General features: G+C 42.6%; 1 protein-coding gene across 1 annotated transcript in view; it reads right to left on the bottom strand.

Moving 5' to 3' along the window:
* LOC145411249 (acyl-coenzyme A synthetase ACSM3, mitochondrial-like) overlaps positions 1-17129 on the bottom strand; it is a 111056-nt gene that overhangs the window by 47688 nt on the left and 46239 nt on the right. The window contains exon 8 of the mRNA XM_080281316.1: positions 12039-12216. Within this exon, the coding sequence (XP_080137442.1) occupies positions 12039-12216 (178 nt within the window). The remainder of the gene's footprint in view (positions 1-12038; positions 12217-17129) is intronic.

The raw sequence follows: 17129 nt of genomic DNA, 5'->3' as shown, positions 1-17129 counted from the left end.
TTGAAGGTGTGGAAGTGCTTGAGCATGGCGTTGGAGCGCCTTCCACTTATTGCCCCCCAGAACCTAGGGTAGTTGTGCAGCTCGGTGCTCCTCCAGAAGTGCCTGATGGTCGGCATGTGCACAACCCTCATGAACAGGTACAACCCCAGGAACTTGACCATCTTCTCTTCCTTACAGGTGAACCAGGCATCCAGCTGAGTCCTCAGAAATGTGGTGTACCAGTTGGTTTCCACGGTGAGCTATGACAACAATTCCCGAGTAAAGAAGAGCTGGAAGAACTGTAGTGGAGTTGTTGGGATATCCAACTTGATCCCTGGGGAGCCAGTGAACAGCCCGTGGTTCAGTGTTAACGGGCCACTGCTCCACCTAGGATCCTCTTCAGCGGTGGTGGCGGTGGTGGAAGCGGGTCGGCCTGCCGACACCCTTCGGCGTGCCCTCTGACCCCTTGGACATCCCCCGTGTCCATGCAGCAGACCACAGTGCCCTCGTCTTGGAGGAGACGGTTTGGACGAGGATGAGACAGAGGGCTCTGGGGACACCATTCTCCTTGGCCTGGCCGACGAGGATGTCACCGGAGCATCCTGCACGGCAGATGCGGGTGGAGGAGCAATGATGACATACGATGGCCCAGCTTCTGGTGACACTGGCTTGCCCAAGGGGGCAGAGGGTCCTGAAGATGGAGAGCTGATAAAGACAGCAGAGGGACAGGCAGCTTCTAGAGGTGGGGAGTGCTCTCCGGTGAGGCCGGCTACTGATGGTGGTGGTGTCTTCCGTGGTGGAAGGTGGCAGGGCAGCTCCACTTGCTGACTGGATGGTGTCAGCTCAACCTCCTTCACACCAGGAACAGTCGCTCTTGCTGTCGCTCTCTGACTATCTCATCGAGGAGTTTTCTCAACTGCGCTGGTGCCAACCAACATTTCATCTTCGCAAAAGACTTGGTGTCATTGCAAGCCAACTGGAGAATGAATTGCTGTGCTAAGGCTGTGAGCTGAAATAAAGGAGTCAAGATATTGTATTCACAGCCAGCCCAGAACTTTGCTCAACACTGGCACAATGCAAGGATTCATGATGTATGTGTATGTCCTTGAAAAATACCATCTCCTACACCTGACTTAGCACACAGGTAGGGCCACCTAAGTGACCTACGAAGATGTGCATGTACTTGTAGTGGTGAAATGTACTGTGTTTATTATAAATTGATGGATCTGGTTATGTGTAATGTGAAAAGAAAATGAGAGTGAACAACGTGCTCGTGAGAAAGACAGCGTCTCGTACACCTGAGTTAGCACAAAGGTAGCAAAACCCAACGTGACTTATGGAACACGTTCATGTACTTGTAGTGGTGAAATATACTGCATTTCTCATAAAGTGATTGATTTGGTTATGTCTCATGTGTAAACAACACAAACAGCGCACCGCATGCTTGTAACAAATTCTCATGTGCATGACAGGTAACGCTACCTTTGCGCTAAGTCTGTACAAGAACATGCTGCACTGTTTACGTGTTTTGTTCACGTAAGACATAACCAGATCCATCATTTTATGAGAAATACAGTATATTTCACCACTACAAGTACATGGATGTGTTCCGTAAGTCATGTTGGGTTTCGCTACCTTTGTGCTAACTCAGGTGTACGAGACGATTATTTTCTTACGATCATGTGGTTCACTTTAACGTTCTTTTCACATTACACGTAACCAAATCTATCAACTAAACCCTTAAACCGCGGGGTTGTTTTGGCGCTCCTTGCGTGTCCCGCAGAAATATTCGCACTCCAACAGACTTTGTAAAAATATTTTTCAAAAATCAGTTATTAGTCCTAGAATATTGTAATCATATGTGCATATGACACATACTTTAGCTTTCTCCTGGGATGTTTGTTGAGCCTTCGTCGAGCACCGTAGGACTTGTGGAGACTTCTGAAGTTGGGTAACGAAGTCTCCACTTTACACTTCCCGACATCCTGTAATATGATTACCACAGCCTGATATTATCACTAGAAACACTATTCTGTGATTTTCAAATAGTTTGGAATTCATACTAAAAAAAAAAAAAACTGTGAAAGCAATGAAAATTACGAGTGCGTACCAGCTTCCCACTTTCGTCATTTATGATTCAACACTCACTTTATATTTCTATTAATATATATATATATATATATATATATATATATATATATATATATATATATATATATATATATATATATCTGCAGTCTTTATCCATAAGTTTCCTTCAGTAATAGTAGTTTATTGTCACTGTAGGCATTCTATTTCTCTTTCTGTAAAATATGTAACATTCACTTTCTCGTCCTGTATAATAGCGTTGAGAGCCAATCTGTCACTTTCACTTCATAACTCATTGTATTTATACATGCTAGAGTGAAACATTCACTCTCATTACTCCTAGTATATATACTCGTATTCTTATATTACTACTCATTTCTATTTCTATTTACATTCTCTATTTTATTTACATTATTTACATTTCTATTTTATTTACACTGTGTTATGCACTGTCACTTGCAGTAACTTATAAAACTATTTTCCACTGTTCACTTATATTTACATTCACTGCTTTCACTTGCTGTTTACACATTATATTTACACATTTACATTTCCACTTGCACTGTTTTAGTCACCAGAAAGATCGTAGTCACTGTCCATCATTTTCATTGATAAATTAGCCAGTTCACGTTCCACAGCAGTCACTTAGCCCTTTACCCCTTTCCACACAAGGTTTAGTAGGGGTAGAGGTCACAGGGCCCTTTGCATGGGGCTAAAAAGCTGTGGAATTGGACAGGCGCGAATCAGACGTGGTTTCACTTTGAAAGACGACAGTAAACTGAATTCTGTGGTGGCCTAGGGACAGTGAAAGGCTGCCAATGTCAGTGTGATGACAGCTGCTAATATATACGCTATGAATTGATTGGCAGGAAAGCTAGACAAATACATAATAATTTAGGTAGTTCCAGGTGAATGTAAATATCACTTAGGCTTCTCCCTTCCTTTATTATATATATTTTTATTACGGGAATAGATTATACGGCATATTTCAAGGGGAAATAAACAGGGAAAATTAGCGAACGAGTGCACGTGAGGTGTTGTCAGGTGATAATTAGCCACTTCCAGGTGTATGGCACTATCACTTACCTTATTTCTTTTCTGTATAAATTATTTTGTATAAGAATAGGGCATAGGGCTTATTTCAATGGATGAAATTAGTGGAAAATTCCGGGGAAGAGATACTTAGCGCAGCGCGGCCGGGCAGGCGAGAGGAAAGGGTAATGGAGACGAGGTAGGGAGGGGTATCAAGAACGGGGAGAAATGACTAAATTGTCAACAACGGATGGGAGTACAGATGAGATTAGGAGTGCTGACTAGTGTTGGACATTGGCAGCACTAGTAGATGATACAAGCCACCACTTGAAAGCCTGGGCGAATTCAAAATAACACAGAATCACAAAAGTGATGCCCCACGGTATGATCCCTTGTTCCCAAGTGTCACAAAAATGATGCCCCGCGGTTAAGGGGTTAAGAAACAGTACATTTCACCAATACAAGTACATAGGTGGCCCTTACCTCTGTGCTAAGGTGTAGCAGATGATGTCTTTCCTTAAGAGAACACACTGCACTGTTTACACTTTTATTTCACACGAGACATAACCAAATCCATTATTTTATGACAAATACAGTATATTTCACCACTACAAGTACATGCACGTGTTCCTTAAGTCATGTTGGGTTTCACTACCTTTGTGCTAACTCAGGTGTACGAGACAATTATTTTGAACATGTGGATCACTCATTCATCATTTACTTTTCACATTACACAAAACCAAATCTATCAATTCATAAGAAACACAGTACATTTCACTACTACAAGTACATGCATGTGTTCCGTATATCACGTTGGATCTTGCAACCTTTGTGCTACCTCAGGTGTACAAGACGATGATTTTCTTAAGAACACATTGTTCACTTTTTCATTTTCTTGTCACATTACACATAACCAAATCTATCAATTTATAAAAAACACAGTACATTTCACCAATACAAATACATGCACGTCTTCCGTTAGTCACGTAGGTGGCACTTACCTGTGCCATGAGAACATGCTAACCTATTTATGCTTTTATTTCACATGAGACAATTAGATCTATCACCTTATGAATAACACAGCTTATTTCACCACAACAGTGCATGAACGTGCTCTGTAGGTCACATTAATACCCAGGGTTCTGAAGATGATATTTTCTTACAAGCACGTGGTGCAGTGTTTACGTTCTTCCACACACGTATACAATATACATATCACTATAACACTCATGCTTTATTTCACACAAGAAGCATACGGAATAAATATAACAATATAATAAAATGAAATATCCCTATAAACCTCCTCTATTTGGATGGTAAGGAATTGGAAAATGTGAGTACGTTTAAGTACTGTGGTAGTGTGATGATTAAGGATGGAGGTTTGGAGGGTGAAGTGCTTGAAAGGGTACAGCAGGGAAGAAAGGTTGCTGGTTCCTTGAAAGCAGTGATAAGAAACAGGGAAGTGAGCATGGAAGTGAAAAAGTTACTACATGACAGTATTGTGATACCGACTCTAACCTATGGAAGTGAAGCTTGGACGTTGTTGAAAGGACACAAGTCAAGAGTGAGAGCAGTGGAAATGAGTTATTTAAGAGGAGCCTGTGGAGTCACATGGAGAGACAGGCTGACGAGTGAGGATATAAAGGAGCGTTGTGGTGTGGATGTGATAGGAAGCATTATGAGGAACACACTGAGGTGGTTTGGCCATGTGGAGAGGATGGAGGGTGAAAGACTGACGAAGAGATGTATGTGAGTGAGGTGGAGGGGGGAAGAGGGAGGGGGGAAGAGGGAGGGGGAGGCCGAGGATGAGATGGAGGGATGGGGTGGAGAGGTATATGAGAGAGGGGTGTGTGAGTTGGAAGCAGGGCAGTGAAATGGCGGGGGACAGGACAACGTGGAGGCGATTTGTTTGTGGCCACCCCAAACGGGATTGAGGCGTCTAGCAATAGATAGATAGATATTTTATCCTCTCATGACAACGGTGTGCCGTGGCTGTAAGGCATACGTGACTTATGCCCTAGCCAATATTACATCACGTACACTCATTGCACTGTACTCCTATTTTATTGCTCTACATGAAAATAAAATAAAATATCCCTATAAGCCTCTATTTTATTACCTCATTACAACGGTGTGCCGTGGCTGTAAAGTGTATGTGACTCGCCCTAGCCAATAGTTTATCATGTACACTCGTTGCAATGTACTCCTATTTATTGCACGATAATACTATCCACCATTTATCAGCATAAAACAATGATTTCAGCAACACCTTGCCAATTATTCAGTTCATGACAACGCCGTGTCGTAAGGCGGTTTCCAGCTTCCCCCTAAACCTGCTGCACATTTCACCATGACCTTCCTCACTAGCTATTGCACACTATATTCACCTAATTCACTGTCACTATTGTTCATTTGTTGAATACACATATTTGGTGCAGGGTAGAGGCAGTGTAGTTGTTGGGCCACAGTGAAAAACAGGTAGCACAATCTTCGTTGGGCCAACAGCTTATAACGGCCAGGAATGTTTCACAAAAACCTAATTTCCTACTGCAAACAAGAAATCTAATCACAACAGTGCCTAAAAAGTAGACACAAGTGCTATTGGTATAGTGAAATATGACATGCGCCCAGAATGGGGGTAATAAAGGAGGATTTAAAGGGACATCGCCGTGTGCTACCTTCTTCCCAGACAGCCGTTGTGGTACTAATCAACCTCTCCACACTGCCGCACATCTTGGGACCCACAGTTGCCAAACCATTACTTCCGATGAGCAGCAGGGAAGCTATGATACCTCCAAAATGACGCTGCTCAGCCGAAAACTTATTTCCTGGCAAAGTTTTTTTTGCTTTAATGACGTCAAACACATCAATGCATATTTACACAACCACAAGCTAATGACACCTAATGCATCATCGTGTATGAAGGGGTAAATATCAAAGTGCTTTAAAAATAGAGCAGTGGTAAATAAAAGAAATAAGCTGTGTTTGGGGGGTACGATGATACAGTATTGTTAAGTTGGGGCTCGTGCAGTTTAATTTACAAGGACTCTAAGATTCTACACTGTCACTGGAGCAGCTGTCAAGTATTTTAAAATATTCACCTTTGACCCACTGCATGCCAGTGCCATTTTAAAATGGTCTGACATAATTCTGCGGCCAGTGCCTGTTTAGTTTTAAAACGGTTTAAAATAAAAAACTTCACTGTGACCACATTTTTCAAGATTCGTGGGTAAAAATTGGCAGGCATGTAAGGTAACTGTTCCTCTACCATCCCCCAGGCTGTCAAGGCCATACATTCATTCGCTCCCCCCCCTCACGCTTGCTCTGCCTAATTCTGCCTGTGTGCTTCAACCAGTGCTGTATATAGTGGAGGCATTTTGTAAATATTTTCATGTAAGTGTAAGGTGTAAATATTTTCTTGATAGTGTAAGGCCTATATGGTGAAGTAAAGTTGTAAATACCTTCTTGTAAGTGCCAGGCCTATACATAATGAAGTAAGGTTGTACCTATCCTCAAGTGTAAGATAATTCATTAACAGTGAGAAAGACATGCAAATTGTGATAGATGCTGAAGTAATAAGTTATCAGAAAAGTGTACTGAACATTGCTATACCTTCCCAGCATGAATACCGGAGTATACCTTGCATAGAAAATGGCTTTCTCTCACGTACGTGGTGAGCGTGAGAGTGGCTATACCTGTATACGAGTATGCAGGACTCAATAAAACTAATTTCCGAGCCTCGGTGAGCATTTTATGGTGAAATTCGTTGTTTCCACATCCAAATCTATCATTTTAACCAAAAAAAAAAAAGGTCGAAAAATGGCCGGCACTGGGGTGACCCATAGGGCTAAAAATAACCAGCACTTGGCGGGTTAAGACGAGCAGCACACTGAAAACCATGTTCCCTCACAGCTGAATAAGGTGGTGACTGAAGCCTATTACTCGTTCTCCCAGACTGACCCACATGTTTCGTGGTGCGTGTTTTGAAGGCATGTAATGTGCTCCCAAAAATACCCTGTTTGGCAACTAGGGCAGGTAAATGAGTAAACTACTGAAGAACGCAAGTCAACTGTCAGAGTCCTTAAACCGAAACAAAGACCCAGCTTTGAAAGAACTGAGGTAAACGAACCAAAAATCTATACTACAGTAGGGTTAAACTTTGATAAACTCTTGGATAAAGTTTGCTCTATTTTAGCAGAAATCTCTCCTAGGTAAAGCAAGATTAAGTAGACTAGCTCCTTATTCACTGTAGGGGAACACTTTATCAAGCAAATGTGCATTATAATCATTATTCATGATATACTTCCTCAAAAATGTTACTTCACTATGAAAAAGTGTGTGTGTAGATGACACACAAAAAGCTCCGTGAATAAGAGTCTTTACAGCACTGATCCTGTATCTGATATGACAAACTAGTAAAGATTGTGCCCAACCTGAAAAGGTTGCCTTGCGGAAAATGGTAAAATGAAGGTTACCATTGCTTTTCGAAATCACTAAACCTAAAAAAGAAAGCTGATTATTTTTCTCCACCTCTAGTGTGAAGGAAATGTTTTTATGCTGTCTGTTGAGGTATTCTAAGAATTTCATCACGTGTTCTTTAGCCTTAAATATTACTAGTGTGTCACTCACATACCTCTGTCATCTACATACGCCCTTTTTCATAGAGAGGTAACTTTTTTTGAGGAAATATTTTGTAAATAATTGTTACAGTGCACATTTGTTCGATAAATTTGTGAATATTTTCCTGAACAAAAGATACCAACCCAAAATTGTTCCCCTACAGTGAATAAGGAGGCAGTCTACTTAATCTTGCCTTATCGAGGAGAGATTTCTGCTAAAGCAGAACAAACTTTATTCAACAGTTTATCAAAATTTTTACCCTACTATAGATTTTCAGTTCGTTCACCTCACTTCTTTCAAAGTTGGGCTTTTGTTTCGGTTTAAGGCCTCTCTGCCAGTTGACTTGCGTTCATCGGTAGCTTACTCGTTTACCTGCCCTAGCTGGCAAACAGGGTATATTGGGAGTACATTACGTGTCTTCAAAACACGCACCACCGAACATGTGGGTCAGTCTGGGAGACCAGGTGTAGGCTTCAGTAACCACCTTATTCAGTTGTGAGGGAACATTGTGTTCAGTGTGATACTCGTCTCAAATGTGAATATTTTAAAATACTTAACAGCTGCTCCAGTAACAGTGTAAGAATCTTAGAGTCCTTGTAAATTGCACAAGCCCCAACTTAACAATACTGTATCACCGTACGCCCTAAATATACAGTGCTTAATTCTTTTATTTACCACTGCTGTATTTTTTAAGCACTTTGATATTTAAAGGTATGTTAGTTATTATCACTGTAGGAGGTCTTAATTACTAATATACAGCGGAAAAACAACTCACATTTATATATGTGGAAATGGCATTTTGATCAGTACTCAGTATAAATATTTTAAGGCCTAATAAATATGCTGAGTATTTAGCTGTAGTGTTGAGGGTATATTGAAGTGGTAGAATGATGATTAAAGCTGATTGCGGGAGAAGGTTCGAGACACGTGTGTTTGCTGTCTGGTGGAAGGGAGAGACCTGAACCGCTTCGAGCAACTTCGTGCGCGAAGTAAATTCAACTCATCATTAATGAATGTATAAGTAAATCTGTTTTTTTTTTTTCCATGACCATGTTTATCTTATAGTGACAAATAATATCATACCCAAAACATATAACACAAGAATTAATTTACAAAGAAATCTGCCATCGTGGGCGGGAAATTCAAACTCGAAATCCACGACAATGTAAGTCATGTTAATAATCTTATCATTTTAGACCACTGAAGATGACATTAGAGAATGTTGAAACGTCTGGCAATAAAATCCATTATGTTCGTCACGACACTGTATTTACATTTGATCTTCCTCCTCGTCCTCGTCGTCCTCCTCCTCCTAACAACAATAATTATAATAATGATAATAATATTAATAATAATAATAATAATAATAATAATAATAACGCACGGAAAAGTTTGGAAGGAATGAGAGAGTGTTTTTGAACGGTGATATGAATGGTAAAGTTGGGAATGTGAAGGTGGATGGAATAGTTGGTGAGTGGGGTGTGCCTGCTGAGATAGATGAGAATGGCAGTGCGTTAGTGGACATTTGTGCTGGGAGGGGGTTGGTGATAGCCAATACCCTCTTGAGGCATAAAATGATCCACAGGTATACATGGCGAGTGATGAGAAGGCTGGGTGGTGAACTGAATGAAAGGAAGGCAATGATTGATTGTGTGTGTGTGGATGAAAGGATGCGAAGATGTGTAATGGATGGAAGAGCTTATAGAGGTTGGGGGAGTGGATTTTCTGACCACTACTTGGTGTTGGCCAGAATTAGAATTCAAGTAAGATGGAGGAATAGAAGAAGGGAAAGACGAGAGGAAGGAGTAGTTGCAAGGAGAGTGGAAAGGTTACAAGAGGATGAGAAAAAGGCAGAGTATAGGAGAGAAGTGGAGGAACGATTGGGCAAATATGAACTGGAGCAGATGGGAGACATGGAAGGTGTGTGTAGGATATTTACAGAAGAAATATGTGCAGCATGTGATGTGGTGTGTGGAAGGAAGAGAAGACGGAGGGGGGTGCAAGAACAGCATAGTGGACTGAAGAGGTGAGACAGGCTGTGGCACAAAAGAAGAAAGCATACAATGAATGGATGAGAAATAGGGGCGTGGAAGAAGTTGAAAGGCGGAAGAGAGAATTATATGTAGAAAGAAAGAGAGGTGAAAAGATTAGTAAGAGAGAGTAAGAAGAGAGTGGATGAGGAATTTGGAAGGAATTTGAGTGTAAACTGGAGGGACTGTAAGAAAATGTTCTGGAAAGAGGTGAAAAGAGTAACACAGGGTGGAAGTGAAGTTAGCAGGGGAGTGAAAGATAAAAATGGTAGATTACTAGTGGAGAAAGGAGAAAAAGTGAGCAGATGGAGAGAACACTTTAAGGAATTGTTGAACATAAAGGATGGAAGTAATGCGAGTATAAGTGGCTGGGGAATGGCTGGGAGTAGGAGGGAGGTGAGAAGACAGGAAGAAATCAGTAGGATAGAAGTTGTGGAAGCAATGAAGAAAGTTAAACCGGGGAAAGGCCCAGGAATTGATGGAGTGTGTGGTGAAATGCTGAAGCCTGGAGGAGAGATAGAGTAGTAGAATGAATGTGGAAGATGTGCAGATTGGCCTGGGAGGAAGGTAGAGTCCCAGAGGAATGAAAGTCAGGTATAATTATTCCCTTGTACAAGGGAAAATGGGAAAAAGAAGTGTGTGGTAATCATAGGGGCATTTGTTTTCTTAGTATAATAGGAAAAGTGTATGGTAGGATACTTATTGACAGAGCTAGAGAAAGAACAGAGAAATTAGTTGGAGAAGAACAGGGAGGCTTTAGGAAGGGAAGAGGTTGTGTAGATCAGAAATTCATTCTTAGATCTTTAGTGGAAAAGTTTCTAGAGAAGGGAAAGAAGTTATATGCAGCTTTCATGGATTTGGAGAAAGCATATGACAGGGTGGATAGACAAAGATTGTGGAAAGTGTTAAGAATACATGGAGTAGATGGGAAGCTGTTGAATGCTGTGAAGAGTATGTACGATGGTGCGAAGGCTGCAGTGCGTGTGGATGGTGAACTAAGTGAATTTTTCTCTTTGAAAGTTGGTTTGAAACAGGGATGTGTCATGTCTCCATGGTTGTTCAATCTGTACATGGATGGGGTAATAAAAGAGGTACAAGGTAGGGTAGTGGATGTTGGAGTGGCCCTGGTGAGAGAGGATAGTGTTTGGAAACTCCCTGTACTGTTATTTGCAGATGATACTGTGTTGTTGAGTGAAGACGAAGGGGAGCTGCAAGGCTTGGTGGATGAGTTTGGGAGAGTGTGTAAGAAACGGAATCTAAAGGTGAATGTAGGGAAGAGTAAAGTGATGGTCTTTGAGAGAGGTGAAGTCAGTGAATGTACAGCGAGGTTGGATGGTGAGGAATTGGAAAATGTGAGTACGTTTAAGTACTTGGGTAGTGTGATGAGTAAGGATGGAGGTTTGGAGGGTGAAGTGCTTGAAAGGGTACAGCAGGCAAGAAAGGTTGCTGGTTCTTTTAAAGCAGTGATAAGAAACAGGGAAGTAAGCATGGAAGTGAAAAAGTTACTACATGACAGTATTGTGATACCAACTCTAAAGTACGGAAGTGAAGCTTGGACATTGTTGGAAGGACACAAGTCAAGAGTGAGAGCAGTGGAAATGAGTTATTTAAGAGGAGCCTGTGGAGTCACATGGAGTGACAGGCTCACGAATGAGGATATAAAGGAGAGTTGTGGTGTGGATGTGGATGTGATAAGAAGCGTTATGAGGAACACATTGAGGTGGTTTGGCCATGTGGAGAGGATTGAGGGTGAAAGACTGACGAAGAGAGTGTATGTGAGTGAGGTGGAGGGGGGAAGAGGGAGGGGGAGGCCGAGGATGAGATGGAGGGATGTGGTGGAGAGGTATATGAGAGAGGGGGGTGTGAGTTGGGAGTAGGGCAGTGAAATGGCGGGGGACAGGGCAACTTGGAGGCGATTTGTTTGTGGCCACCCCAAACGGGATTGAGGCGTCTGGCAATAGATAGATAGATAGATTATTATTATTATTATTGTTGTTGCTGCTGCTTTTACCATTAAAGATTATAATAGACTCACGGTATTCTCTCCTGCCAAGTCACCTGCCTCACTACATTACTTCGGGCTGTTGGTGTTGTTGTTGTTGAGATTTTCCCCCCTTGAGAGGACCGGGCCAACCACTTCAGGCATCAGTGACCACAGTGTGACGTGTGATAAAAGCACTGATGTTGTCGTTTATTTATTTATTTTCTGTCCTGCCGTCAGTACAAAAGATACCAAACCTTTTAAAGAGCAAGAGAATAATATAGACTCTTCCCTACCAAGTCACCTACCTCACTTGATCATTAGGGGCATCAGTGACCACAATGCGACGCGGGACATGAGTGGTGATGTGGTCTAGGTGTTTGGCCATGTCTGCGGTACAAATGATGCAGTCTGCCTTGGATTCTTCCAGGCGGTGGGCAACGTCACCCTCAGTCAGCTGGGTGGTGCCAGGCGAAATTACGGTGCCTGTTGGAGAGTGTGGTGCACATATAGACAGGATAGTTTTATTGCTGCTGTTGTTGTTATTACAATCATTACTACTACTACTATTACTACTACTACTACTACTACTATTACTACTACTAATTATTATTATTATTATTATTATTACAATTATTTATAGGTAGGTGGGGGACGAATGATAGCGATGTGTGTTGAGCGAGAGATGGTGATTGGGAATACGCTGTTTGAGAAGAAAGATATTTATAAGTATACATGGGTGAGACAGGAGGGTGGAAGGGTTGTTGATAGAGCCTTGATGGATTATGTGGTTGTGTCTAGGAATGTAATAGGAAGATTGTTGGATGTGAGAGTTCTGAGAGGGGAGGGTGGAGGTATGTCTGACCACTACCTGGTGGAGGGAAAGTTAAGAGTAGGTAAGAGATGGATGAGAGCTAGGAGGGTTAGGTGTGGCAGGGAGGTTTTGAAAGTGAGTGAGTTGGATAAAAGAGAGAAAAAGATAGAGTATCAGGAGAAATTGAAAGATGAGTGGAACGCAGTGAAAGATCGGGAAAATGGCAGCGTGGAGGAGGAATGGCAGTTGTTTAAGAGTGCTGTGGTGGGGCATGCAGAAGAGGTGTGTGGTGTGAGACGTGTGGGTGGTGGTGTAAGAAAAGGAAGTGAATGGTGGTGCGAGGAAGTAAGTATGGCTGTGGCTGAGAAGAGACGTGCATATGAAGTGTGGCTGCAGAGGAAGGATGAGATGTCATATGAAAGGTATAAGGAGAAGAGAAATAGAGCAAGAAGGGCTGTGCGTGATGCTAAAGTGGCAGCAGATGAGAGGTGGGGTAGGCGGCTGACTGAGAATTTTTAACAGAATAAGAAAATGTTTTGGAAGGAGGTGAAAAGGGTGCGAAAGGGAGAGTCTGGGAAGGAAGAACGAGTAAAAGCAGAGGATGGAAGGATGTTAATTGAGATGGATGCAGTAAGGAAGAGATGGGCAGAGTATTTTGAAAGATTGTTAAATGTAGAGGAGGAAAGGGTGGCTGAGATTGTGGCGGATGGAAGGGTGCAAGGAATAAATGTGTTGGGAGAGTTGAATGATTCTTTGATCACGAAGGAGGAAGTGGAGAAGGCAGTAAAGGAGATGAAAACAGGGAAAGCTGCAGGTATGGATGGGTGTGCTGTGGAATGCCTGAAGGGTGGTGGAGTGACTATTGTTGATTGGTTAGTAAGATTGTTGAATGTGTGCTTTGAGAGAGGTATGGTGCCAATTGACTGGGCAAGTGCTTGTGTGGTCCCGTTGTATAAAGGCAAGGGTGATAAGTATGAATGTACTAGCTTTAGGGGTATATGTCTGTTGAGTGTTGTAGGTAAGGTGTATGGTAGAGTGTTAATTATGAGAGTTAGAGAGGGTACAGAGGGAGTGCTTAGTGATGAGCAGTGTGGCTTTAGGAGAGGGAGGGGATGCGTTGATCAGGTGTTTGCTGTGAGACAAGTGTGTGAAAAGTATTTAGCGAAAGGCAAGGATGTGTTTTGGGCATTTATGGATTTAGAGAAAGCGTATGATAGAATTGATAGGGAGGCTTTGTGGACTGTTTTAAGATTGTATGGACTTGATGGTAGGTTACTAAAAGGGGTGAAAAGTTTTTATGTAAATAGTAGAGCGTGTGTAAGAGTGGGAAATGCTGTGAGTGATTGGTTTCCCGTGAGAGTGGGGCTGCGACAGGGATGTGTGATGTCGCCTTGGTTGTTTAATATTTACATGGATGGTGTTGTAAGGGAGGTGAATGCAAGAGTTTTAGGTGGTCTGAGTCTGGTAAATGTTGATGGAGGAGAGTGGAATCTGAAGCAGCTGCTGTTTGCAGATGATACTGCACTGGTGACTGATTCAGAGGAGAGATTGAGACAGTTGGTAGAGGAGTTTGGAAGGGTGTGTGAAAGGAGGAAATTGAAAGTAAATGAGAATAAGAGTAAAGTGATGAAGTGTACGAGGTTGATAGATGGTAGGGGGATGAATATAGTTTTGAATGGTGAGTTGCTTGAGGAGGTAGATTGTTTTAAATATTTAGGGTCACATGTTGCTGTGGATGGAAGAATAGATGCAGAAGTGAAGTTTAGAATAAATGAAGTAGGAAAGGTGCTGGGAGGAATGAAAAAAGTGTTTAAATGTCGTTCGCTTAGAATGGATGTAAAGAGAAGGCTGTATGAGGGTGTTGTGGTACCGACTGCATTATATGGGGCTGAAACATGGAATATGGGTGTAGCAGAGAGGAAAAGTTTGAATGTAATGGAGATGAGATGTCTGAGGAGTATGTGTGGAGTGACGCGTATGGATCGGGTGCGAAATGATGAAGTGCGAAGGAGAACTGGAGTTGTTCGGGAGATGGCTGGTAGAGTTGAGCAGAGGGTGTTGCAATGGTTTGGACATATGGAGAGAATGGATAATGAGCGATTGGTGAAAAAGATAACTAGATCTGATGTGAGAGGTGTAAGGCTGAGAGGAAGACCACGAATAGGATGGATGGACAGTGTGAAGAGAGCGCTGGATGCGAGAGGGATGTCTGTTGAGCAAGGAAGAGTGGCTGTGCGTGACAGAAATAAATGGAGAGAAATTGTGAATGAATAAGTGATGACGCAGCCCTGAGAGGATATTCTCCTGCATTTGGTCTGATCAGCTAGTCAGGTCAGGTGCGGGTAAGGGGATGGGTCTGTTATGATGTGGCAGGGGTAAACCAGTTCTGCTGTCAGGCCCTGCTGCGGATGTCACTGATTGCATTGCCCAGTTGACCCTTGTGCGGTGTGGTGCGGTGAGGATCTGTCCGTTCTCCCCTTTGGGGCTAAGATGCGAATGAATGTGTTTGAATGGATGAGTAAATGGAGAGTGAGTCGTCCTGTCTCGGCTACCTCCCTTTCCTTGGGGGAAGCAGCCTAGGTATATAGATAGATAGATAGATAGGTGGGGGTGCCCATCATCCACTCACTCAATGCAGAGGTGCCATATGATCTCTACACTGAGTGACAAACCAAATGGTTTCCTGTACCCAGAAAACCATTTACTACGCTGGGTGGTAACCATATAACCGGGGTTTCTGGCAGGGTTAAGTGTCCCCCAGATTCCCCTATCCAAAATCACTTAATTATGGCAGTTGTTTCAGAGAGCCTCGGAGGGCCCAATACCTGCCCAGGGCCCCAACCAAATGGGCAGACTAGCGTGGCCATGTGGAATGTGAGAGGTGTGAATGAGGAGTGCAAGAGGGTGGAAGTGGTGAATGTGTTCAAGAGTGTGAGATATGCTGTGATGGCATTGTGTGAAACGAAGATGAAAGGGTGTGAAGTGGAGAAGTGGGAGGGTGTGAAATGTGTAAGATCGGGAATGAATGCACGAGGAAGATGCAAGGAAGGAGTTGCTTTGTTGATGAATGAGGTGTGGCAGAGTGGAATGAGAGACTACAAATGTGTCAGCTCGAGGTGTATGTATGTCAAGTTCAAGTTTGAGAAGGTGAAAGTGGCAGTGATTGTAGCATTTGCACCATGTGAGGACAGGAGTGAGAGAGAGAATGACAGGTTTTGGGATGAGCTGGGTGAAGTAGTGGGAGAAATGCCCAGGAGCTATAAAGTGATTGTGATGGGGGATATGAATGGAAGAGTAGGCACTGGTCCTGAGGATGACATAATGGGTTGCTGTGGGGTACCAGGAGAAAATGATAATGGGAAGAGACTAAAGGATATGTGTCAGGAGAGGAGGTTGTGCATTTGTAACTCGTATTTCAAACACAAAGATGCACATAAATATACATGGTATACAGGGAACGGGGATCGTGTTGAAAGAAGCCTGATTGATTACGTGCTCGTAGAGAAGTTGATGATGAGAATGGTTGCTGATACGAGGGCTGTGACAGGACGATGTGGAGGTCTGTCAGATCATATGATTGTGGTATGCAAGATCAAGCTGAAAGGAGTGAGGGGGATCAGGAGAGAGAGAAGCAGTTAGGGAGAAAGACTGAAAGTTGAGAAGCTGAGGATCAAAGAAATGGCAGATGAACACAGGACCAAAGTAGAGGACGAGTTAGAATTACTGAATTCTGATTGGATCTGGACAGACTGTGGAATGCATATAGGGATTGCTGAGTTAGGAATGCTAAAGCGGTATGTGGTGAGACAAGAGTAACAACAAAGAAGAAAAGTACGGCATGGTGGGATGAGGAGGTAAAGAGAGCGGTGGAGGAAAAGAGGAAGAAGTGGCTAAAATGGTTACAGGATAGGGGTTCAGTTGAAATAAGAACTGAATATGTTGAGAGCAAGAAGCACGTAAAGAGACTAGTGAAGACGAAAAAGAAGGAGGTAAATGAGGATCTAGGAAAGAAAAATGAATGCGAACTACTCTGAAAATAGAAAGTTATTCTGGAAAGAGGTGCGGAAATGTAGAAGTGAAAGCGGTAAGAAATGGGATGGTGTGAAGGATGCAGGTGGTAGATTATTAACCCATGGAGATGAAGTAAGGACCAGATGGAAAGAATATTTTGAAAGCCTGATGTATGGGGATAGAGAGAGCAGAGCAGCTGTAAACATGATTGGTTTTGGGTGTTTTCAGAGAAGGAATGCAATGCCAGGAGACGTGACACAAGCACACAAGCACAGGTGAAGACTGCTGCGAAGCGGCTGAAAAATGGGAAAGCAGCTGGGGTTGATGAGGTGTATGCAGAGATGCTTAAATGTAGTGGAGAGAATGGAATGAAGTGCTTGTTGGAGATATGTAAGAAGGCATGGATGAGTGAAACTGTGCCTGCAGAGTGGAAAAAGGCTGTGATTGTACCCCTGTACAAAAATAAAGGTGCACGAAGTGAGTGCAAGAATTATCGTGGCATAAGCTTATTGAGTGTGGTAGGGAAGGTATATGGAAGAATTATTAAAGAGAAAGTAAGAGAGGTATTAGAAGT

This window comes from Coenobita brevimanus, chromosome 88 (assembly GCF_032717465.1).
Source record: "Coenobita brevimanus isolate Jiangsu-jjx chromosome 88, ASM3271746v2, whole genome shotgun sequence".
NCBI classification, from domain to species: Eukaryota; Metazoa; Arthropoda; class Malacostraca; order Decapoda; family Coenobitidae; genus Coenobita; species Coenobita brevimanus.
The sequence above is the reverse complement of the archived record's forward strand: the minus strand, read 5'-3'. Positions and strand labels throughout refer to the sequence as shown.